This window comes from Eleutherodactylus coqui, chromosome 5 (assembly GCF_035609145.1).
Source record: "Eleutherodactylus coqui strain aEleCoq1 chromosome 5, aEleCoq1.hap1, whole genome shotgun sequence".
NCBI classification, from domain to species: domain Eukaryota; kingdom Metazoa; phylum Chordata; class Amphibia; order Anura; family Eleutherodactylidae; genus Eleutherodactylus; species Eleutherodactylus coqui.
In genome coordinates this window covers 120,373,052-120,398,873 of record NC_089841.1, presented here as the reverse complement: position 1 = coordinate 120,398,873, position 25,822 = coordinate 120,373,052, and the positions used below count along the sequence as shown (strand labels likewise).

The window sequence follows — 25,822 nt, the reverse complement described above, 5'->3', positions numbered from 1 at the left end:
GATTGCGTATTGTAATGCAATCCTATGCAGGCGTGTACGGGCGGAAATTCTGTGGGAAATCTCGCCACGGAACTTCCGCCCTTCTGCAGGCGGCCTTAGAAACCCTTTTCTTTCTCCTCCACTCAAAGTGAGAGGGAGGGGGGGGGGGTGGCAGGGAGAGAAGTCAGCGCATCTTAAGAGAGCGAATGTGCCGAAATTCAAAGCTGCCAGCAGGATCGCCAGTTTAGCACGCCATCACAAGAACTAAATCGCAGTTGCGTGAACAAACTAGTGATCTTTTACTAATTCTCTCACCTCTGCATTGTTGCTGTTGGTGGTGAGCGCCGTCAGGAACTGCTGCTGCTTCCCCGCCTCTACCAATTGGCTTCTTCCATTCCTCGGCTCATACACGAGTGCTGTTGTCATGGAGCTCCAGTGTTTCTGCGAACTCTGCTGCTCCGTCGCCTGGTACGATTCCTGCACTGTCCCGGGGGGAGTTCAAAAGATCTGTTCCCTATTTTCTGCCTCTAAAACGTGGGTGCGTCTTATCAGGTGTGTCCTTATAGAGCGAAAAATACAGTACTTTCTGGACCAAGCGCTGTACATATATGGTGCCATTGCAACTCATCAGCCCTCCATGATTAAATAGTGGAGGGCCAACAACGTCATAAGCTCCCTCCAAACTTTTTACATGCTGCAATCTAGACTAATCACAGCATGTAAGAGGTTAACAGCGGGATTGATGGTCTCACCGATCTCTGCTGTTACAATGGGAGGTTGGCTGTCAGTCTGAGTCGGCGTAAGTTTACATCCATTGCATTAAGTACCACCCTGCCAGGATGTAAACTTGTGCATTAAGCGGTTATGCAATAAAGTACAAAGCTATGTATGAATGGGGTTTTATTCTTTATCTTCACTGTGGAATCCATGCTGAAGGTCTCTAATGGGCACAACCTGCGAGACCTTAAAGGGGTGTACCCATCTCAGATCTTCATGGCTGGGGTGGTAAAATGACGTCTTATGTTTCTGACTACCTGTCAGTAAGGGTATGGTTTCTCCTTAAGGAGAGCACCCAGAAGGTGTTAGGAGACTTATAAGATCATCCATGTGCCTCTGGGAAATGTGCAAATGGGAAGATGGAACAATACCACTGCAGCGCCACCTATTGGAAAGCAGCATTCCTTCAAGTCAATGTCAGACAAGTCTTATAACAATGCCTGGGAATTTGTTTTGGGGTGATCACCCCTTATCAGTGTGCAGTAGATTACTAGCTGGGCTAGTGAGGGCTATAGCTGTGGGTCAGGAAGGGTATAGTTTCTCCTTAATGTGAGCACCTAGGTGTGAGGAGACTTGTAAGGCCATCCTGTCCATGTGCTGTCTGACTTATGCAGGCACAGGGTGTATCTTATTTCTTGTCCGTGACAGACAGGAATAGGACATGCAACAAGTGTCTTTTTATTTTTTCACGCTCGCTATTGGTCTACAGTGGAAACGTCAATCTCATAGGCTATGAGGCTGTGTGCTGCCTATAAATTAACAGGACAGCACATGGCCCCAAATAGACTAGTGCACTGGAGGCCAATATGTCTAAAGAAGTCCCTCTACTACTTCCACCACCTGCCTGCTCTCTGTAGGCACAAGTAGAGACCTGCCAATGTAGTGAAGCTGTCGGGGAGCCCCAGTGACACTCTTCCAGCTCCTTTATAAGCTGTCTGTAGTTACACATGGCGGTCTATAAGAAGCCTCTGCCAGGCGTTGTGCCAGTAGTATGACTTGTGAGCAGGCTCCCTAGAAGTGTCAGGAGGAGCTGCAGACGCGGCCCGCTGGGATGAGCAGCGCTTCCTCTACAATGTGTTCCCCTTTCACTTTTTCCCACAGAAATCTGGAATGAGCAGACAAAACTCCCCTTCCAAATGATTAACTGCAGGCCGAGCTTTCTCCTAATTCGCTCAGCCGCATTGTAATTCACTGCAAGCTGTGCATCTGTGTAATTGAAGGAGACAGTTCCTTATCCTGCAGTCACCAAATGTCATTTGCTCACTGTTGTCGTAGGCTTTAGTGCAGCAGACTAGCTAACAAAATATAAAGTAGTTGTAAATTACCTTTAAAGGGGCGCAACCCCTCAGTCTCTCCTCTACTTGGTGGCACTGTAGGGGAATTGGCATACTGCTACGTTCATGGTGGCAGGGAATGCTATTGTGAAGGTCGGGCTCCCTTTCATTCTCTGGATCTGTGGGGGTCCCAGGGGTCAGACCCCTACCAATCATGATGATGGCGAGTGCTAGTGATATGCCATCGCTTCACAAGATGGGAATTCCCATAGTCCCATCCTAGATGTTTATAGCACAAATGTCTGATGCACTCTCTGGTTAAAGGGGTGTTCTGAACAGACCTAACACTTTAAAATCTAATGTAATTATCACAAGAAGTCATTGTGTAATAGGTTCACTGTAGCTGGTCTACCTACTGTCTGCATTTTCTATGTCATGTGACCTTCTGTCTAAGATATCTCCATTTTCTGTGACCTCCTGTCCACATTTGCTACTTCCTTTGAGCAGTGCATGATGGGAGGCCAGAAGCGCTACACTGCATTGCTCATGTGCAGTTCAGACTGCTGGAAGCTCCTTCCTGCTTCAGCAGCTTTCCCTAATACTCTAAGTGAGAGGGTTGGTGTCAATAAGTTGCAGGACCTGTGTGCTAGGGGCGGAGCTACAGCCCTGGCCGGTAAACAAGCTCTATGCATGCTGGGAGTTGTAGAAAAGTCTGTTTACTGTGGAAGTGATGCCTGTAAACACAGTGGGATATCATAGGCTGCACGGGACGAAGAGGGTCCTCCATATCAGGATCTTCAGAATTTCCATTTTGTGCCCAGAAAACCCCTTTTACTTCAAGAAGTGAATGTGTCACCGCCTCCACCTCTCCATTCAGTCTGCCTGGATAGGGTGAACCGTGGCTGCCCCAACAGATTGGACAAGAGTTAGGGGGTTTTGGTTCCAGGTGCCTTCCATGGCTGTGACCTCCACTGATAGCATTCCCATAGTGATCTGTGCACATAGTCTATGTAGGCTTAGCTGAATTTCCCTGCAGTTAGGCAGCAGCCCACAAAGACTGAGCAGGAGGACACTTCTGGGTTTTTTATGTCAAAACGGTCTTGGGGATAACATGGTCTTTTTTCATAGTAACCATTAAGTTGATGTTTAAGTGGTGCCCCATCTCCATCCCACTTCTCTGCAATGCTACTGTATATTAAGGCACTGTCCTGTTTTTTGTTTTTAAACTTGTACTTCCCGCTCTGTTGCTAGGCAGTGATGTGGGTACCCGTGGCCCATCTGCAATGTCAGTTGCATATGGGCTGCGGGTTGGGTGGTCTCCATTGACTTAATCGGCATACTTCCATACATATTGGTATACTTTCTAGTAACGTCTGATACACTTCAGCTGGTATTTCCCTCGATTCATCTTGCAAACATCTGGTACATCTTTCAAAGATGTAGTACAGTGTTCACGTTTCCTGATCCGATGTTCCAGTTACCCAAAATGTTCAGTAGGGTTCAGGTTGGGAGTCTGCAGGCCAGTCCGATTGTGGAACATCCATATCCTCTAACCAATGTTAAACCATGTTGGATTTGTGACTAGACACGTTGTCTTGTTGAACGTATTGCTGACCATTCCCAGAGTATTAGCACATTGTCAACAGCACGTTACTGTCTAGATTGTCAGGGTACACCTCCGTGTTCATAGTTCTCATCACTGCAACCAACAGACCAACACCATGCCATGTAAAGCATGACCTCTGCCATACTTAGCTGCTGTCAAAACACATTCAGGCAGAAGGTATTCCCCGGGCCGCCTCCACACCCAGGTACATCCATCTGATTTGAAAATGGACTAAGGCCGAAGGCACATGGCCGGGTCTGATTCCAACTGCGAGATCTCCTTGTGGAATCGTACCCCTGTGCCCCGATCTGTGCGACGTTGTCTTCTCTGTGCTGTGCAGAGAATTACACCGTCTGACGTGGATCCGCGTTGATTTCGAAATTGACTGCAATGGAAGCTGTCCATGCGAGGTTTGCACTAGGACATGCTGCAATTACCTCTCCCACCTCCCGGCGTGAGCGAAAAATTGCAGTTTAGTTCCACTCATGGGCATTGAAAAACATTTTGCATAGCATGCCTATGGGCAGTATTTGTTGCGGGAACCAGAGACTAATGCCCGCTGTGTGCATTGGCCTAACTTGATCTGTGCTTCCAGAAGTCGTTTTTTTTTATTTATTTATTTATTTTTTCCATTGTTCAACTGTCCAATGATGGTTGATCATCTTTGAGAAGAATTAACATATATGGAAATGACCAAGAATCTAAAGCAATATATATTTACATATGTTAAACGGATTGTCCCGCGCCGAAACGGGTTTTTTTTTTTCAACAGCCCCCCCGTTCGGCGTGAGACAACCCTGATGCAGGGGTTAAACAAGAACACCGGACAGCGCTTACCTGAATCCCCGCGCTCCGGTGACTTCTTACTTACCCGGTGAAGATGGCCGCCGGGATCTTCTCCCTCGGTGGACCGCAGGGCTTCTGTGCGGTCCATTGCCGATTCCAGCCTCCTGATTGGCTGGAATCGGCACGTGACGGGGCAGAGCTACACGGAGCCCCATTGAGAAAAGAAGACCCGGACTGCGCAAGCGCGTCTAATTTGGCGATTAGACGCTGAAAATAAGACGGCTCCATGGAAACAAGGACGCTAGCAACGGAACAGGTAAGTGAATAACTTCTGTATGGCTCATAATTAATGCACAATGTACATTACAAAGTGCATTAATATGGCCATACAGAAGTGTATAGACCCACTTTGTTTCGCGGGACAACCCCTTTAATACTTTGTGGGGCCTCCTATGACCCTAATGGCATCAGGTACTCTCACAGCATACTTTCTATTAACATCCAATACACATCAGCTGGTATTTCCCTCCATTCCTCATGCAAATGTCTGGCAATTCTCTCAAAGACTATCTATCCTGAGAGTCCCAACCTGAACATCTTGCGTAACCTCAGATCAGGAAATGTGAAAAGTGTACATCTTTGAGAGAATTTGCCAGATGTTTGCAGGGTGAATAGAGGGAAATGCCAGCTGAAGTGTATCAGACGTTAGTAGGAAATTTGCCACAGAGTATCTGTCTAATGTCCTGAGGGCCAAAGGAGCCCCACTAAGTAGTAACATATTTAAATGAAATACTTTCTGATTCTCAGGTGTCCAATTACTCTTTGTAGGATGGTGTATATTTACTGTCTGGAGGATTAGTCTAACAGTGGATGTGCTATAGCAGTATTACACTGGTTTTTTACATTGATATTTCTTTCCATAATTGGTATATTGTGTTCCGCAGAGGGACTTAACTTTGTTTTTTCATATCCTCCAGGTTGCCATTAAAAACATTGAACGTGAGCTGATCTGTCCAGCCTGTAAGGAGCTCTACACCCACCCGCTGATCTTACCATGTCAGCACAGCATCTGTCACAAGTGTGTGAAGGAGCTGCTCTTCATGACTTTGGAGGACTCCACAGATGTGAGCTCAGAAGCTTCAGCCCCTGGAAGCCCCCGTTATCGCATCCAGTCACCCAGCTTGGAAAGAATCGACAGACTTCTCAGATCAGGTTAGTTGTAGCTTCTCACGACAAATTGCTGAGCTAAGTACCTTACGTATTTTATATGGATTAATGTCCTCCTGGGATGTTTCCTCCCTGTGAGTTAACTTAATTTATGACTAAACTAAAACTTGCTGGAGCCAAAGCAGAAACAATGGCCAGGAAGCCGTCTTTAGAGAAGTGGTAATCTTCATAAGGATTTTGAAGGCCATGGACACACTTTGCCTTGAAGTGGTTGGGGGATTAATTTTTATGTAAGTTACTTATTTAACCTTGACTTAAAAGGTGGTCCCAAACCCACAGCTAACCAGGCATTTCCACTGCAAGCAAGTGTGGTAGTACATGGCAGATGTATAGCGGACAGGAGTCTGCCAGAATGGAGCTGCTTCTATACAGGCATCTTCTTAGGCCGTCTGCCCATGGCCGTGACGGAATATCCCTAGCGATATTCGTTGCGGGGGGGGGGGGGGGGGGGGGGAGCACTAAAAGGTGCTCCGTGACGAGCCTATATTGATGGGCTCACCGCAGAGAATCGCAGCATGCCACGATTTTAATCACACGAATGAAAAAGTGCTGTGATTTTCTGCCCGTGTGCAGTAGGCTGCGCTTTTCATAGTTGTCTTATGGAAAGCGTGTCATGCAAGCTCCACGTGCGATTTATCGCCACGGATCTCATAATGACACCTCGCCCGTGGACAGACAGCCTTATATAACTGTTCCCAAATGAGGAAACTCCTATGATGCTCTACTGAGGCATAGAAAAAAGCACGGTCTTCACAAGATGACCCTTTTTAAAAAGTTTCAGGTTGCAATCTTCATTCCATCACTCATTTTCAGCTCTTTGATGTGCTGTTTGCAGCCTGCGCCTAGTCCCTAGTTTCACAACTTTTGGTATTGTGTCCAGGGTGCTGCTGCCTTCACTAGCTTATATTTTAGCACATTCCTCCCTTCTGCAGTCTCGGTGATCTTCTCCCCTCCGGGACTGCAGTGAGCGTCTGCCGGCAAGCTGGCACGCATGCGCAGTGCAGCACCTGACGCATTGACATGATACTTCCGCTGTGCTCATAGCGCGGAGTATTGCAGGACAGACTGCTTCCATTGACTGCAATGAAAGCCGTCCGCACCATTTTCCGTAATGAATAGAACATGCTGTGATTCTCCCCTGCAAGCGGAAAATCGCAGTTGATTTCCACTCATGTGCAGAGGAGAATCTGTTAACATTCAGGATTAACAGGATTCGCAGCGGGTGTCTGACTGCGAAATCCGCAGCGATTAGCTGTCCATGGGCATTCGGTCTTAGTCGGAATAATCAGCTGAAGTACCTCCAGCCTCAAAACAATTCACGAACACTGAGAAATGCCTTATTTTTATAATTATCCAGCAATTTTTTTTGGACATTTGACAATACTGATGCTTTCCTAACTAGTTATACAGTGCAGCCTGTGGGATTTAAGGTACCCTTACATGGGTAGACTGTGCAGAAGTGCCAGTCTGCAGAACAGCAACTGTGATAGACAATGTTAGTGAAGGTTATTGAAAGTTGCTGAACTTTTTGCATTTAAAGGGGTTGTACCAGGATCACAAATTATTCTATATCCATAGGATAGGAGATAACTTGTTGATCAATACAAGCAGAAACCAAAAAAGTGGCAACAGCACACAAAATACTTATCAGAAGTGTACATGCCTATAATACTCTAACCACATTAAATAATGCAAGGTTCTTGGTAGATGGGCCAATATGATTTGAGCAAATTATATACCAATGTCCAGGTGACCAAGCTTTCAGATGGGTCCTAACGCTAATACCAGGTGGTTTAATCTTAACCTGGGAAAGTTGGGTACCTACCTCTAAGAGTGCTCCTCTCTTGGGACTAAGCCTACAAATAAGACCAGGAAAGTTAGGATACCATTTATATGGTCCAATAGGAGGGACAGAAGGTAAATGGTTTCATTTGTAGGCTTTTTTTTGGTTTCTGCTCTTATTTTTTTGCAGCCATGGTTTAATGTGCACCTATAGGGTTTTTTTGTTTTTTTTTTAATTGGGAAGTGCTGATATAAATTATTTATAATTTTTAAATAACTAACTTTCTAATCAATCATGGCCTAACAGAACCTGGGAACGGGGGTCCCTTGCCTCCCATCTTCCTGACCACAGCTTAACTGAACCCCCATCTGCAGTGAGGAGGAGACTGAATGTGACGTTGGTTGCACAAGTCCACTACTGCCCCATTCACTTTCAGTTGGTCTGCTGGAGATGGCCAGCTGGAGTATTTGTCAGCCCCATTGAAATGAATGGAGCGCTGACTTCTTGTTCAGCCAGTGCTCCATTAAATCTGATTTCCCTGCAATGAAAGGCAGAGGGGGACACGGGACTGCCATTCTTGGGATTGGTGGGGGTCTCAGTGGTGAGACCCCTACCGATCAGCAAGTTGCCTCCTATCCTGTGGATAGGAGGTAACTTGTTATCTTGGTATGAGCCCTTTTAAGCAATATTCTTGCTAACAAAAAATAATTCAGTGCAAAAGTGTCTGTTGCCTTAAAAAAAAAAAGGCTTTTTCCAATAAAAATATTTCTCTAGCCACAGGCTATAGGCTAAAGGATTGATTACGGGGAATTCTGACTGCTGGGACCCTCAGGGAACTGCACACACCATGTGAATTGGGTAGTGCTGCTTTTGTGACCACTGCTCCATTCACTTCTGTGGGATGGAGAGTGCATCAATCTCCCTCACTCTTGTAGATGTGAATGGGCCTCTGGTCAAGCTTGTGCACCACTATTCTTTCTACAGGGGGCATTTGTTCTCATGGTCTGAGGCTTTTATCGCCTATCCTGTGGATAGAGGATAATGGTCTTCAGAGCCAAAAACCCTTTTAACGTATTAAGGACTGTTACAAAGATCAGATTGTGTTAGCGCTTTTTGGCGTGATGCTGAAATGGCATTATTACATGTACTGTAATTACTGATGACTCACTTTATAAATGTTAATATTTTGCAGCAACAAAACGGATCCCTTTTGTACTAAGGAGCAGAGGTGACTGGCTCTATGGCTTTAATGGGCTCTTGGCTTCTTCGTATATTGGCTTTCCTCCTAATTTTCTGCTGTTTCTGTAATAGGTTTCATTCTGTTGGAGCGGTGACCATATTGGAACAACACTGTCATAATCTATGACATACAAAGGACATAGTTGTGTTGTAACTAGCAAAGTTAGTGAAATGCCATTCACAGCACAAAGCTAAAAGAAGCCTGATCACTTTGCACCTTGAATCCCAAAACTAGTTTTACATCCTTCTATTTTTCTTAAAGGGGTTGTCTGGTTGCAAACCATTTATGCCCTATCCCCAGCACACATAATAGTAGACTGACAGGTATCCATTACCCTGTGCCCCCACTGCTCAGCTGTTTGCCAGACAGCTGCACTGAGCTGGTTTCTGCAGGAAGCAGACCGCTTTGTTCCTATTGCAGTGGCCAGGCTTGGTATTACTGGCATTGAAGTGAATGGAAACTGACTACAACACTAAGCCTGGCCACTGCAATAAGTATGGAGCTGTCTGCTTCCTGTAGAAATCAGTTCAGTGCATGAGTGCTGTGGCCTGGTAGACAGCTAGTCCTGAGCGATGGACACATGTCCATCTACTATTGACTATCTATCCCAAGAATAGATAATATAGCTTGCCCCTCAACTTCTAAATGAATTATCAATTCCTCCTTGCCTTACAAAAGATGCCTTCTAAAGATGAGCGAGCATACTCGTCCGAGCTTGATGCTCGTTCAAGTATTAGGGTGCTCGAGATGCTCGTTACTCGAGACGAGCACCACGCGGTACTCGTCTCAATTAAACGAGCACTGACCATTGAATTCAATTTAGCCGGCAATACAGCTGGCTCCACTGAAAGCAATGGGCTGCTGGCGATCGTGGGATGAATTGTCGGGAAGGGGTTAAATATATAAGCCCTTCCCATGTGTGTGTGTTTATATATAATCACACACACTCACCTGGTCCCGGCAGACGGAGTTCAGCGCGCCCAGCGGCAGTCCTCCTGAACTGCTCTGAACAGCTGACAGTAGTATTCAGCAGCTGGGGATTTAAAATCCCTGCCTGCTGAATGAGCTGCCTCTAATTGGTCACAGCCTGACCAATCAGAGGCAGATTCCACTCACACACCCATTCATGAATTTATGAATCGGTGAGTGACTGCTGCCTCTCATCTGATTGGTCCCGCTGAGCCAATCAGAGGCAGCAGTCACACACCCATTCATAAATGGTTGCTGGAGGCTCTAAACAGTCTAAAATCTGTCTTAATAGAGAAAATTGGCTAATGACTCACTAATGGGTCAGCTTAAATGCTGCTCATAGAACTCTATGGTGGGAGGAGGAGCCAAGAGTCTGTATCCCAAAATTGAGCCCTAGCCTAATTTTTCAGGCTTTTTGGGGAGGCTTGAAATATAAGCCCTACCCCAAAAATAAATAAGCCCTGGCAGCCTTTTTCCAGGTCCTTCCGCTGCTCACCAGAGTTCTGTCACAGTTCCTGCAGTCCTCAGCTGCCAATACAAGATCACTTCTTGGTCACAAGATTCATAAAGTCCACCTCCAGATTGGTTCAGAGCACTGCATTGATTGGATGGGCATGCGTTCAAAGAATCAATCGCAGCCATCACATTGTTTCTTCAAGCACTGCTCAGCCAACTTTGTGGGGGGGGGGGGGGGGATTTTATTAATCCTGTAACCAGCATGTGATCTTTTGTGAGCAGCCAAGGACTGAAGGGGCCACTCCATGTGTGTAGTGTAGGGAGACAAGATGGCAGATGGTCTCCTCCAACTAGCTCAGGGAAAACTGAGTTTGAGGCGGGAGTCTACACATGACTACTTATTTTGAAGTCACCTGGAAGTTTGGATACTTAACAAATCTAGGTTAGGCCAGTAATGGCAGACTGCCTGACTCAATGGTATATTTCATTGAGTATAAAACAAAGTATTACACAGCTGCAGGAACCGTGGACGCATGGGTAACACAATTAGTGTAAAGTGTATGTTTGTAGGCTTCATTTAAAATGGCCCTCTGCAAAATGAGAGCTGGGTGCTTATTGGTGGTTTTGGACAACTGCTGTTTTGTGCCAGTTTATAGGAGAGATGTTAAAGGTGACATTGTTTCAATTCATTATGTAACTACCGATAGGCCTCCAGTATGTATGTTGGCTAGGAGACCTCCAGAGTGACAATTGGGTGAAGGGTGCACAGAAGGAAAAATGTTCATAGGAATGACCTTTTTAAGGTACCAAAAAATGCAGATGACAGAGCTCCAAAATAGGTTTTTGCTCATTACCAGCCCAAATAAAATGATTGGCATAATAAACCTTTCCATTAAAAAAAAAAAAACAAAGACATAAAATGTATATGCGCACGTATGCCCTGAAACTACTTCACTAGCAGTTCTGACAAGAGTATGTTTCCAGCAACTGCATTGCAGACAGAAGTTGCAGGCGGTTTTAGAACAGTGAGGTGCCACAGTCCTGACCGCTGTATACCATTAGTGACTGTGCACAGCAATCCTATGACTTGCCTAGTGTCTATGGATGTCAGTGCATGAAAATTTTCCTTTTTATTAAATTTTTTTGTTTATTTTACATTGTCACTCATGTTTGGAATGGTTTCCAACAGAATGAAAGTTTGCAGATGTATTGGCAGACTGGTGAATTCTTTATTGTGTGCCCCACTTCTTCACACTTCATGGTTTTGGTGTATGCATGCAGACTTTGTTTTGAACCTGAACACCTCGTTGTGGGTTTTCTCCCTTTTTTTTTTTTTTGTTTAGATGTTAAAGAACAATGTTCAACATTCTGAAAAGGGCTTCCCTGTTCAAAATATTGCTGCTCTAATCTTTCTGTATAATTCAAAAATACGTTTGAAGGATAATGTTGAATTTGCTGTGTGCGGTTTTTGTATTCACTCCTGTATTGGAGGTGGGGGGGGGGGGGGGGGGGGGGAGGAGTATTAATTTTTCCCATTTGTGCCTTTTTTTTTTTTTATGCCAAAGCCAGGCATAAATCTAAAAAAAGCTGCAAAAACTGCATGTATGACCCCATTGTTAAGTATGGATGAATTTGGTGTCAAAAGCCACCACAAACAAAATTGTCTTACATGCAAAATTGCTCTATTTAATTCTTTGCAATGAAAAAAAGGTGTAATCTGAACGAATTCTGCATGTAAGACGTACAGGTTTAAACTCCATGTGTGACTCCACCCTAGGTGAGATCTGGTTTGCCTGTGTAGCTTTGACACAGTGATTGCTAATTGGGGAGGAAACTGATCGTCAACTAGTTTTGTTTTCAAGAATCGAGCTCAAAAGTGACAACTATGGCTGCAGTTTCTGTTTTCATTACTATGTGTATATTACATAATTAAACTTTAGTCACTGTCCTATAACTTTATTTTTTTTAATGGGCTATTGTGGTTTGTATAGGATGTGTATCTGCAGGAGAGCGGAGTTCAAGCACTTGGCAATCTCTGGCAGTCATTTACTTCAGTGGGACTGTTGGAGGCTTCTGTGCACTTGTACTTCGGTGGGTATGCCGTAGATGGGGAAGTGAATGGCACCACTGTCAAAATTTCAGGACACATTAGGGGTTTTCCTCTGGATAAGTGCGGGCTTCAGCAATCTGATTCCTACCAATCGGCAAGTTATGAGTATTTTCCGCAAGACTGTTAGTTTTGCCATCGCTGATAAGCCTAAACCCCTCCTGACTGTCTGCGTATTTTTGATCTGTAGGTTTGGCGGTCCTTTAAATCTTGGTACAAGTAATGGGTCTGACTATTAAACCGTTTATGTAATGCATAGTGTCCAGACTCCACTGGCTGTTTATTAGCCAATTCTCTCTTCTATGACAGTTAAGATCAGGTAGATAACATTCCTTGCACATAACTGCATGCGGTCCATAGCAATTTCCCACGTGTTTCTGCAATGCAGACTTAAAATGCAGCTGTATATTCCTTGGCGGTTGCTTGCTTTGCATTCTTTAGTTCTAACCTAACCAAATTCTCTTTTTAGGGTCTAAGCGCAACTCTTTAACAACCAAAATGACATCGTTGTCCTGTCCCGGATGTTTACGTGATGTGGACCTTGGAGAGCGAGGAGTTAATGGCCTTTTTCGGAACTTTACTTTGGAGACCATAGTAGAACGGTACAGACAGGCGGCCCGCGCTGCCATTGCTATCATGTGTGACTTCTGCAAACCTCCAGTTCAAGAATCCACAAAAAGCTGCTTGGATTGCAGTGCCAGCTTCTGCAATGAGTGCTTCAAGATTAACCATCCCTGGGGAACCATCAAAGCCCAGCACGAGTTTGTGGGACCTACAGCAAACTTCAGACCTAAAGTGAGTTCTGGCAACTCCTATCCTTTCTTCAGTTTTGGTTATAAAAAGGTGGGCCTGTCATGGTGCTTATAGGACAGGGAACATGGAGTCTGGGTGGACTACTTGTCCAGCTCTCCGTTACATCACTATGACCTCTGCAAGTCTGCTGGGTGTGTGTCTGACTCCTCTCTCCAGCTGGCATGCTTGTACACATGCTGTTCCCTATGGGAGTGCACTGACTGGAGAAGAGTCACACTTGCAGACCAAGCGCCGGCTTCCTGGGGTGACTGCGAGAGAACGGGGAGTCGAGTAAGTATAAGAAATAAATCCTGGGGCTCCACATCCCCTAACCTATAGGCACTGTAACTTGGTGTATGATGCTGATTGGGTGTGGCTGGTTCCCTATTAACAAACTTTATTCTACAGCTTTAGTTAAAGGAAAACTTTGCAGCATGTTAAAACATACATTCATGTAAATGCTACAGCCTTGGCAAACTTATCGTGCATGCAAGAATCACTGCTGAGGTCGGTCATTGGTTACAGCAGTCATGTTTCTGTACACATCCTCCACACCGCAAAACCTAGACTACTGGCAGGCACCAAAACAATGTTGAGGAACATTAAGGGAATTGACCCATTATATAAGTCAATTTAAAACTTTAATGTTTTGGTGATTTTGGGAATGCTCTAACTTGTGTAAAGAAGAGAAAACTTCTGGACTTTTTTTTTCTTTTTTTCTTAAAGGAGATGTCCCGAGGCAGCAAGTGGGTCTATACACTTCTGTATGGCCATAATAATGCACTTTGTAATGTACATTGTGCATTAATTATGAGCCATACAGAAGTTATAAAAAGTTTTATACTTACCTGCTCCGTTGCTAGCGTCCTCGTCTCCATGGAGCCGACTAATTTTTGGCCTCCGATGGCCAAATTAGCCGCGCTTGCGCAGTCCGGGTCTTCAGCAGTCTTCTATGGAGCCGCTCGTGCCAGAGAGCGGCTCCGTGTAGCTCCGCCCCGTCACGTGCCGATTCCAGCCAATCAGGAGGCTGGAATCGGCAGTGGACCGCACAGAAGAGCTGCGGTCCACGAAGGTAGAAGATCCCGGCGGCCATCTTCAGCAGGTGAGTATGAAGACGCCGGACCGCCGGGATTCAGGTAAGCGCTGTGCGGGTGGTTTTTTTAACCCCTGCATCGGGGTTGTCTCGCGCCGAACGGGGGGGGGGGGGGGGTTAAAAAAAAAAAAAACCCCGTTTCGGCGCGGGACATCTCCTTTAAGATGACCACTAGGCCGAATAATTGTTTAAAGGTCCATGTACACAGGACGACTGTCAGGCAAACTATGCCCGACACTCACCCCTGCATGTCTGCGTTCCCATGCTGTCACACAGGAGCTAGCAGTGCTGGCTCGCTCACGGAGTGGCCAGCAGGGGGTCGGGGCGGTGCAGAAGACTTTTCTCCTCTCTTCCCTGCCCCTCTCCATTGACCTAACACAGCAGCTGTTCACTACTGAACGGCTGCTATTTATACTGAGCGATGAGCTTATCGTCCATGCTGCATAAACGATGGACGATCAGCTGATCGCTCATTATTCATTTTAAATAGCTGTTATGTCAATCGGGAGGAGAGAAGTCTCCTGCGCTGCCTTGCTCTGCTCTCCTGGCTGCTCCATGCAACTTTTTCCTCCTGCGCTGCCCCTGTTTTCCTGAAGTTGGTGGGACATAGGAGAGGGCGTGGCTGCCCTCAACTGACAGATTTATGTATAATTTACACCAGAATGTCGTAAATTATACCAAAAATCTGCATCAGCTTGGGATCATGCGTACATTTCTGTCTAGATGTGCGGCGGATGTGCTGAATACATGAAAACGTGTACGCCACGTTATGTATTCAGGGTACCGAGCAGCGGGCAAAGTCTTGCCAAGCCTGGTGCAGGAAACGTTTGACTTATTAATTTTCCTCCATAGTATTTCACCGAGGGTTGGCTCACTTGGGGTCATAAAGGATCCTGCTGTGTCTAAGGGTTAATATGTGATATTAATTCCTCTTGGCTATATTTGTGTCCAGCCTGGAGCTGCAGTGAGAATGTGGATGAAAGGTGGCGGAGCACAAAGCACGGAGGCTCACATTCTGAGACAGCTATTTGTAATATCTGACTGTTACCTGGCAACATAACACAATAAGTCTGCATGTAAAATGACAGTTGTGGGGGCTCAGCTACAAGCGTCTGCCTCACGGCCGGCATGACATTCATAGGAACTCCTCAGATTCTAACTGAGAAAATGTGTTCATGTGCTTAAACATGCCCTTTTTATTTTTTTTTATTTATTTTTTTAAAGATGTATGTGAAAGCACTCAGCCTCTTCTGCACTATTTTACAGTACAAGCCTGGTGGAGACTTCTTAGGCCTCATGTCCACAGGCAAAAGAAGAATTAAAATCTGCAGCGGATTTTAACTCTTCTCCTGCCCGCGGATCCGCACCCCATAGGGATGCATTGACCACCCGCGGGTAGATAAATACCCGTGGATGGTCAATAAAAGTGATTTTAAAAAAAAATGGAGCATGAAAAAATGTGGACTATGCTCCATTTTCGTGCGGGTCTCCCGCGGGCTTCTATTGAAGCCTATGGAAGCCGTCCGGATCCGCGGGAGACAAAAATCAGATTTTACTCACCCGCTCCGGTTCTTCTCTTCGCCGCGGCGCCATCTTCTCTGTCGCGGCCGGATCATTTTGCTTCGGGCCGGCGCATGCGCGGGGCACGTCACCGACGTCATCCTGCGCATCCGCCGGGCCGAAGAAAGAAGATCCGGCCGCGACGCAGAGAAGATGAAGCCGCAGCGAAGGAAGGATCCGGAGCGTGCGGGAGGTGAGTTTATTCTGATTTATTCTTCTTTTCAGCGCTCATGTCCGCGGGGCAGAAGGGACCCGCTACGGATTCTCCATGGAGAATCCGTAGCGGGCCTGATTTTCCCCGTGGACATGAGGCCTAAAAGCTGCCCATGGGGCAGAAAACTTCTACAGCAAATACATGGTGTTTTAAAAAACACTGCAAATTTATAATCAGCAGATATGCTACAAAAACGTGGCCAAATCTGCACTATTTAGGCCTCATGTCCACGGGCGAGTTGGATTCCACATGCGGGAGCCCGCAACGGAATCCCAACCTGCCCACGGCCAAGGACACCTTTACCTCGGCTGGTCTTCTGCGTCCCGTCCGGATTGCCTTTCTCTTACACTGTGGATAGGTGAGGTAGTGCCGTCCGCTGTACCCTTTTTCATTTTCCACTCCATGTGACTCTGCGCATAGCTTTGCCCCTTTTTTATTGGGCAAATCCACATGCAGAATTCTCAACACCGATATGGCGTCTAATCAATGTCAAGTGATGTCATGTTTTATTTTTGCAATACAAAAAAATTGCAGTGTAAAGATTACAGCATGGATTCCCATTAAAGGTATTGGGATGCGAACTTTCTGCAGAATCTGAGCAGCTTCCATGTTAAAATTCCACTGTGTGAACATGCCCAAAAAACGAAGAAGGGCCTCTCTGGCAAAACAATTATTTATTCCCTCATCCCTGCCCCCCTCACCCGATTGCTTGTTGCACTCTGGGGATCTCCTCTGTGTAGTCCAGCCATTTCCTTGCAGTGCAGCTCCTTGTCTGACACTTATCAGCCATCAACTTGAGTAAATTTATTTTTTTGTTCAGCCCCATGATGCATCAAAACAGCATTAGCTGAGGCTATACTAATTTTTCCTGCAGGTGTGGACAGTTTAACTTTCAATACCTTCTATATTCACTTAAATCTACAGACCAGTGTCACCTTCAACAGGTAACAGCGTGAGAACATGGAGCCTGTCTATAAGCACCATAATTTACTTTATGGTGTTTGTAGGATGTAACTGGTTCCCTCTTACGTGTATGAGATCTTTCTGCCACAAGTTCTCATCTTAAAGTTTTATACTTTCACCAGTGTCTTCTGTCAAACCCACTGAGGAACACTTCCGGTGGACTACCTGGGCTAGACACACAACGAGGGCTAGATGGCAATCACTGTAGTCTGTGGAATGCATTGCAGTGGCAGGTTTCGGAACTCATAGCAGGGGAAGGAAAGTATAAAACGTACATCCTCAGATTCAGTGGGTCAGCTGCTCTAACCCCTTAATGACATGGCCTATTTTGGACTTAAGGACGCAAGGATTTTTGGCGGAATTTCTTCATTTATCAAGTCATAATTTTTTTATTTTTCAGTCGACACAGCCGTATAAGGGCTTGTTTTTTTGTTTGGCGAACTGTAGTTTGATGCCATTTTTGGATACATAGACTATATTGTAAAACTTTTTTTTATGATAGGGAGAGAACGCATCAATTCTGCCATAGATTTTTTTATTTATTTTACAGTGTTAATCATGTAGCATAAATAAGACAATCCATTTTTTCTGCGGGCCGGTACGGTTACAGCGATACCAAAATTCTTACTTTTAGGTTTTTCCACTTTTCTGCAATAAAAACCCTTTATTTTTATTTTTTTTGGCAGTTTTTTTTTCTAAATCGCTGCATTCAAAGTCCTGTAACTTTATTTTTATGTACGGAGCTCTGAGGGCTTATTTTTGGAGAGACTAGCTGTAGTTTTGATTGGTACCATTTTGGGGTACATGCGGCTTTTTTTGATCACTTTTATTGAGTTTTTAGTGAGGCAAAATGCTAAAAATTAGCATCAGTTTTTTAGCATTTTTTACTTTTTTCCATGCAGTCAAAAGCATGTGCGACTTATTGTATGCATTGTTACGGATGCGACAATACCAAATATGTGGGGTTTTATTTTTTTTTACACTTTTTAAATCCATTTAACTTTTTCTTTTTTTTAATACCCCATTTGTGTCCCTCTGGGGGACTTAGAACACTGCCCTGATGATCGCTGTGATAAGGCATGGCAGGGCTACTGCCCTGCCATGCCTTATCGCTTACACAGCGAACTCAGGCACTGGCAACACAGGACGCCAGTGTCTGGCGTCCTGTTGGCATGGCGACAGGCCGGGCTCTCGCGATAACCGGCCGAAGACACGGAGCACGCCTCCTCTGAACTTTCCCTGCCGCGATCTACTTAGATGGGATGGAAACAGGCTGAATTGGGTGGACATCTGTATTTTTTTTCAGCCAAGCATACTGTTACTATGTAACTACAAATATTAAACCATGGCCTGGAGAAGGGTCATAAAGTGTTAAATCTTAAGTTAAACTACTACATCTGCAGTTGAGTGCTTACTCATACAGTCCGTGGGGGATGAGAAAGAGGGAAGCAGAGAAATTGGGGCATGTTGCTTTGGCTATCTCTCAGCTACTGAAATTGCATGTATACTGCTCAGTAGTGCTGTATAGTGTCCTTACATGATGCGTTACTTGAGGATGTGCTACAGAGCAATGGAGACAATCTTACTGTGTGCAGTTTATGGGAGACATCATAACTAGTCTTTACCCACCAGGTCAGGGAAGACTGAGAATTGCAGCTATAGCCTGCAGAGGGAGTCTGGTGAAAAATATATAATGGCCAGAAATCCTGTAAGGCCTGTCCACAGGTGGGCCAGATTCCACATGCGGAGCCCACAACGGAATCTAACCATGCTTACCTGTCTGTCTTTCTTCTATACTGCGGATGTGTGTGGAAGTGCTGGCTGGCGTACATGCACAGTACAGATTGTTTTTAAATCTCCTCCTGTTCCTGCAGAATCCATGGCCTGTCCAGTGTCAACTGTGAACGGACTATGGATTGGACTGCTTCCATTGACTTCAATGGAAGCAATCCGTGCAGAAACCATATTAAAATGGAGCATGCTTTGATTTGTTTTCTGCATGTGTAAATTTGAAGTGGAGACACCCATGGTTATCAAATCCATCCGTGGACATTGGGTCTAATTCCTCATGTACATACATGGCAGCTTATTCTATTGTCCTATTTTTCAGGCTTTAATCCCTGAGGACGTAGAAACATGCTTCCTGCAGGGATTAAAGCCACGTGGGCTATGGATGTGATGGCTCCATGCTTTCGGTGCCCGTGGGTAGCCGACAGCCTGGAGCTGTCATCCTGGGCTGCAGGGAGTCCATTTCTATTCCGTACAAGTGAGCAATAGGGCCTGGAATTCAGTTGTGCCCTGCAATCCAACGGGTGTTCCCTCCATTATAGGCCTTGCCATGGGTCCTGTAAGTAGGTTAGGGCCACAATGGGTATGTTTCTGAACACAGGACAAAGAGGGGTATCCATTTTGGGTTGTCAATCCTCACTTTCATGTGCATTATAGGAAAAAATGTCTTTACAATGACATATTTGCAAAATGAAATTTTACTTCTCTAAATTGAATTAATTCCTGAAAAAGAACTGAGGGGTCAAAATACTGCCCCCCCCCCCCCCTCCCCGTGATGGGGTCATCTGTGAGTGTTATCTATCATTCTGCCACCTATGAGCCTTCGTAATCTTGGCTTGGTGCAGGAAAACAGTGTTCTTCAAAATGCTGAAAAGTAATGTTAAATTTGTACGTCTCCTAAATGGTTAAAAAAAAACACAAGTTTCAAATGTGCATTCAGAATAAAGTAACCGGATAGAAATATAGCTTAAATCAAATATTTGCAAACATACTGTACAAATTTTTGCTATTACAATTGAAAATATGAAAAAATGACACTTTTCAAATTTTCCCAACATTGGCACTTTTAATAAGTATACACATTCTATCAGACTATTTTCACAATGTCAGTATCACTTGGATATGCAAAACACTTACGGAGTTATTCTATGTTAAAGTGACATGTTAGATTTCCAAAATTTGGCCTGGTCACTAAGGGGTTAAACATATTCCCATTACTTGGTGCTGGATGGGTCAGATGTGTTCTAAATACTGAGCTGCCTCTAAGCTCCTCCATCTCCAAACTTTCGGAATCTTTGGTCACATGTCCCTCCATCTGCAGCCATACTATGGATGAAAGTGCCATTCAGATGGGGCAGGAGGTGCTGGGGTCAAAAGTAAAGAGAACTGTACAGAAGTTGTAATAAAGATTAGTATGTGGCACCTAATCATTGAGGTTGGCCACTCTGCTAATCATTATTAAGAAGCAGTGTTCTTGGTGCGTTAGCATATGGCACACTATCTTCATTGGTGTGGATGTGATCTGCTGCCCTGGTGAGGTCACTGCCAGTTGTTGGGATATTAGATTTCTAAGGGAATAAAGCACCATCTGTCTCCTGGGTTTTTAAAACGCCATCAGATTAATATATAATTTTTAATGATCAGTGCTATCGCTGAGCTGGTGATTCTGCAGAGAATATACATCTTCCCATACTTGAAGAGCCAGTTTTTTAGGCTTTTATTGTAATGCACTGACCCTTTTAATTACTCCTTGGGGAGGCGTAATAGCTGAGTAAATCACAAGGGACTGACAGTTCTAAATGACAATTGCTACAAGTGCTACAGAAGCTTAGGGCTTTATGTGCATCTATGAAGGTATATTTACCAGCTTTCTATGTACATAAACACTCCTCCTCCTCCACAAAGCTACGTGTGCTTATAAAGCAAAGCCTTTATATGGGGGGGGGGGGGGGGGGTAGTGATTCAAAAATTGATAACTTCAGATTTATTTGCTCCAATGTGATCTATTATCTGTACAATTCCTCTGAAATCTTCTAAGGTGGGGAGAAAAAACAAACTAAAATTTGGTTGCATAAATAGTTTCCCCGAAAATGGGTCCTACCCTGATGGGTCTTACTATCGAGTTTTCGGGGGAGGCTTAAAAATATAAAGACTCCTCTGAAAATACTCACCTGGTCTGCAGCGTCCCAAATGTCTCCGGCGCTGCGGTAAATGGCGGAGTCCTCCCTATCTGCCTGCTCCGTTTCTGCTTGTGACGGGGCTTTGAATACCCCGCCTCCAGCAGAGTGAGCCCTGTGATTGGCTAATCTCAGCGCCATCTGCCAATCACAGCTGGCGCTTGATGAGCCAATCACAGCCATTCAGTGGATGACATCACTGAATGGCTGATTGGCTCATCAAGTGCCGACTGTGATTGGCTAATCACAGCACCAGCAGCCAATTACAGGGCTTGCTTTGCTGGAGGCGGGGTATTCAAAGCCCCTTAGGCAGACAGGGAGGACACTTGCCGCTGCATCGCCTGAGATCATCGAGACACCATCGACCAGGTAAGCATAAGTCTCTCCCCCCCCCTTAAAAAAAAGACACTGCCTTTTTTGGGGAAAAGAATATAAGACTGTTTTATTTTTGGGGAAACACGGTATGCATGCAGTAACACTTTATGCACGCCGTAATACTTTGTACCCTTAGACCCCAACCCAAAAAGAGTTGTCCTAAAGAGAAGTCAATCAGCATGGCACATCTTGACTTGGCAATCTTTAACCACTCTTCCGTGCATAAGTGTTCCAAATCTGTCAGATTGTGAGGGCATCTTGTGTGTAGCGCCCTCTTCAGGTCAACCAACTGAAGTTTAATGGGATTGAAGTCTGGGCTCTGGCTGGGCCATTCCAAAACTTCAATCCTATGGCGAAGCCATTCTTTTGTTTTGGTGGTATACTTTGTGTTGTCCTGCTGAAAGGTGAAATTCATCTTCAGCTATTTAGCAGAGGTCTGAAGGTTTTGTGCCAAAATGGACTGATATTTAGAACTGTTCAGAATTTCCTCCAGCAGCAGTAAAACAGCCCCAAAGCATAGTACTGCCTTTGCCATCTTCACTGCTGGTGTGGTGGTCGGTACTGGTGCATTATGTCTCCACTGGAATGGGTGGAGACCAACTGCGCGCCCACAACTTGGGATTGGCTGGCCACCCGAATGGGTGGAGGGGAAGTACACACCACCAACTTCTGACTGGCTGGGTGACACATTGTGGACCAACTGTATACACAAGTAGCTGGCCGTGGCTCCCAGGCAGCCTACTGCTCCTTGGCTACACTGACACCAGCACACAGAAAACCCAAAACCCGACCGTGGCAAACATACTGGGACAGGAAGCAGGTAGTGCGGGATAGTTGGCGTCGGGATTGTCTTCTGCTGGTTAGCTAGCGATTCTTTCCAGCGGCTCCAACACAAGAAGCCAACGGAGTGGGGAAGCAGCAGCTTCAGTCCGTCCTTGGCGGAGCAGGGTCCCAACAGCTGTCAGGTACTCTCCATAGCCACCAAGCAGCACAGCGCTGCAGTGTCCGGTCCTTGGCATAGCCGCACAGCGCCAGAGCAGTGGCATGTCACTTATGTAATGTAACAGTAAAGGAGCTGCATGAATTTCTGGCAAGCACTGGCTGTGTAGTGCATGTGACAATCCATAATGTCTCATCTGTGGGGTCGGGGGTGGGGCGAGACCTGAGGCCTTTTCAAACAAAAGCATCCAAATTTGGCTAGGTTTTGCCAAAACCTAGATCAAGTCTGCCAACCGTATGTGGTTATGGTCTAATGAGACCACATTGGAACATAATTCCAAAAGGTATGTTTGATGCAAAACCAACACTGCACATCACCAGAAGACCACAAGGGTACTGGTGCATTATGTATCCACAAAGTATGGGTGAAGACATGGGTTGTGCAGCCACAGTTACAGAGCACCTACATAATGCCCTCCCCAGTAGCATGTTCCATAGAAGGCATTACGTAGGTGCTCAAATTGACTGACGGGCCCCAAAGGGATAGGTCCTCAATCTTTAAGAGCCTTACTAACCCATTTTCATACAAAACATCAGTCATTTAGGGTTTCTCAGTATTTATATCCCACAATTTCATGTTTATAGCATTTTTATATGTATGTATTTTGCCATGCTATTGCCCACAAACTCATGATGCCAAATATTAAATGTCAATGTCTTGGGGTGCATTCACATGTTGCAGGAAAAGCTGCAGATTTGTTGGTGATTTCCGCAGCGTATCCACAACAAAACTGCAGGTTAGAGATGGTGACAGCAGAAAATCCAGCTTTTTGTTTTTTTTTTTTTTACTTTGTCCCTCCTACATGTGAATGTTTCTACTGCTTTCTTTTTTTTTTGTAAAGGTGCTTTTAGATTAACTATTTAGTTTGTTAAAGGGGTTGTCCCGCAGAAGCAAGTGCAGTTATGCACTTCTGTATGGCCATATTAATGCACTTTGTAATGTACATCGTGCATTAAATATTGGCCATACAGAAGTTATACACTTACCCCCTCCTGGTGCTGGCGTCCCCGTCTCCATGGCCACGACCAAACTTCTCCTCTGGTCGCCGCAACAGTCGCGCTTGCGCAGAGAGGAATTCTCTTCTGAAGGGTCCGGGCTCACGAGCTGCGTCCTGGCTCCTCCCCCTTAGCGTCATCGCGTAGCTCCGCCCCCGTCGCATGGTGCCGATCAGCCAGTGAGGTGGCTGGAATCGGCAGTGTAGCACAGACAGCAGAAGAACATCCACGGTGTACCATGGGAGAAGACCCGCAGTGCACTGTGGGAGAAGACCAGCGGCAGCCATCTTGGAAAGATTTTTTTTTTAAGTTGCTGAATGGGGATTCAGGTAAGAGAATTTTTTTATTTTTAATAACACCTGGCAGCAGTATTCCTTTACAGGTACTGGGCAAAAAATTTTTTTTTTCTTTAGGCGCGGGACAACCCCTTTAAGCTGATCTTTCAGTCAGCCTAATTGTTGGCTCGCTGGCTTCTTGCTTGCAAATGCCCCCCTGCTTAGCGCTTACCATAGGAGGTGAGGTGCTTGCTGGGGACCCCACAATCTAGCAGCAAGTCTTTGTGTAAATGCCCTGCACGAGTGCTGACTACCTTAGCGGAGATGTCAGCGCTCATGCAGTTGTTTGAAACGCTGTTGGTCCGTGTGAATGGGACATAAGTGAATGAGGACTACACCATTTCTTGTCTGCACAGCTGGTCTAATTATCTTAATGTCCTCCCAGACACATTCTGCTAGTGATTCTCTGTAGGTGAACCTGTTGCCATTGGGTTGTAGACTGGCACACATGGTGGTAAACCCTATTAACCAAGTTATTCCTGTTGCTGGATGAGATAAATGTGACTAGCTGGCCAGGCCTAACCTAAGTAGATGCTAAGTGGTTATCTGTAGAAGTGCTGCATATCCTCACCATGTCCTGTATCTGCAGGTGCTGATGTGTCCTGAACATGAGTCGGAGAAGGTGAACATGTATTGTGAGATCTGCAGGAGACCGGTTTGTCACTTGTGCAAACTGGCAGGTTCCCATGCAAACCACCGAGTGACCACAATGAGTAATGCCTACAAGACTCTGAAGGTAAGCCTGGTGACATGAAACTAGGAAGAATGGGAGCCAACACTAAATAAAATAACAACCCGTATTGACAGTACATTAGTATTGTGACTTGTGGGGAGTGGATCTCATACATCAGTAATAAAGGTGTGGCAGCCGTCTCTAATGAAAAGACTTTCAAGGTACAGTAGGCATGGATATGTTCACACTGGGCTGCCTTATGTGCTCATGAAGAGGAGAGCTCTTTTATAGTGTGTGTGTGTGTGTGTGTGTGTGTGTGTGTGTGTGTGTGTGTGTTAGCACAGCACCAAAGTTATTAAATGTCCAATACTCGATGGCACAGTAAACATTCATGGCCATGAAGTTAGGGAGCGTTCACACTGCAGGCTTTTGTTTTCTTTTGAGTCTAAACATAAGTTTTTATACTGTTAAAAGCAAATGCAAACTTCTACCTCATTTACAGTATACATTTTAATTATTAAAGTATGCATTTTTGTCTTAAGAGAATCGTGTTTTTTTTTTTTTTTTTTAATCTAATTGTTTGAGGAAGGAACCTGTTGTGTAGTACAGCATACTGTATAGGCTATAGGAAAACTTCTAGTTAAAGCGTAAACACAACTTTTAAAAGTTATTTAGGGGGTGGTGTATAACACATTAGCATAGTCAACTACTCTACAGTGGGCTGCAAAAGGAAATAATTGAAGCATAGGCTAACTATACCATGAATACATCTGTGGCTTTCCTATAAATTATTTATACCTACCTAATATTGTATTATGTTTTTGTTTTTTTTTTTAAAGCTATATTTTAACCGTACCATATAACTTGGGTGTATTGTACATATTTATATCATTACCCTACCTGTGTATTGAAACATAATTATCTTTAAGCCGATCCTTCCCTCCATCCCAAACAAACCCTTCTTAAATGGGGGGGGGGTTTAAAAACCAAAAACACTACGGAATAACTCTTAACCTTTTCACCTCTCCCACTCTAAATCCCATAAACTTTACTACAGTATCTCTATGCAACCAGCGTTCAATATTTAATTATCCACTTACTGTATACATCAAACTATCATCCCTGAAACTTCCTCAAATATGAGGTGCTTTTACACAGGCTGATCGGATTCCTGCGATCCAGCGAGGATCTGAACAACTATTCAGTGTAAATGCATGTACTAACAGACAAATCATTTATTTCTTGCTCATCGTTCTGTTTATGCATACTGAAAACTGAAGGATGAATTGGCCCACGTAAACCTGCAGCCATTCGCTTGGGTTCGACTGCCTGCTTACTGTGAATAGAGGCGGGCTGGAACAATCTCCGGCCCACGCCATAATCGTTCCTTTGTAAAAGCACGGGGACGATCGTTGCTGGGACGATCGGTCGGGCATCTGGGTCCAACGGGCTGTACTGTATAAAAGCACATTTAGTCAAATGCCCTCTTTAAAAAATTAATTTTAATATCCACCTTTCCAAAGATACAGCCTCATCAACAAAATCTCCCACTGTCAAGAGGGGCAGGCTGCAAACAGCCAACAGTAATCTGCTTCTGTGCCGGATACGGAGTTCTTTGAATTCCCAAGAGTATCCATCAACATTAGTCAGTGT

At 45.0% G+C, this 25,822-nt stretch overlaps 1 protein-coding gene across 2 annotated transcripts in view; it reads left to right on the top strand.

Moving 5' to 3' along the window:
- The window catches only part of TRIM36 (tripartite motif containing 36), an 87,678-nt gene that overhangs the window by 50,125 nt on the left and 11,731 nt on the right, over window positions 1–25,822 (top strand). For both annotated transcript variants that reach the window (XM_066603077.1, XM_066603078.1), the window contains exons 2-4: window positions 5,400–5,634; window positions 12,674–12,999; window positions 24,086–24,232. In XM_066603077.1, the coding sequence (XP_066459174.1) occupies window positions 5,400–5,634; window positions 12,674–12,999; window positions 24,086–24,232 (708 nt within the window). The remainder of the gene's footprint in view (window positions 1–5,399; window positions 5,635–12,673; window positions 13,000–24,085; window positions 24,233–25,822) is intronic.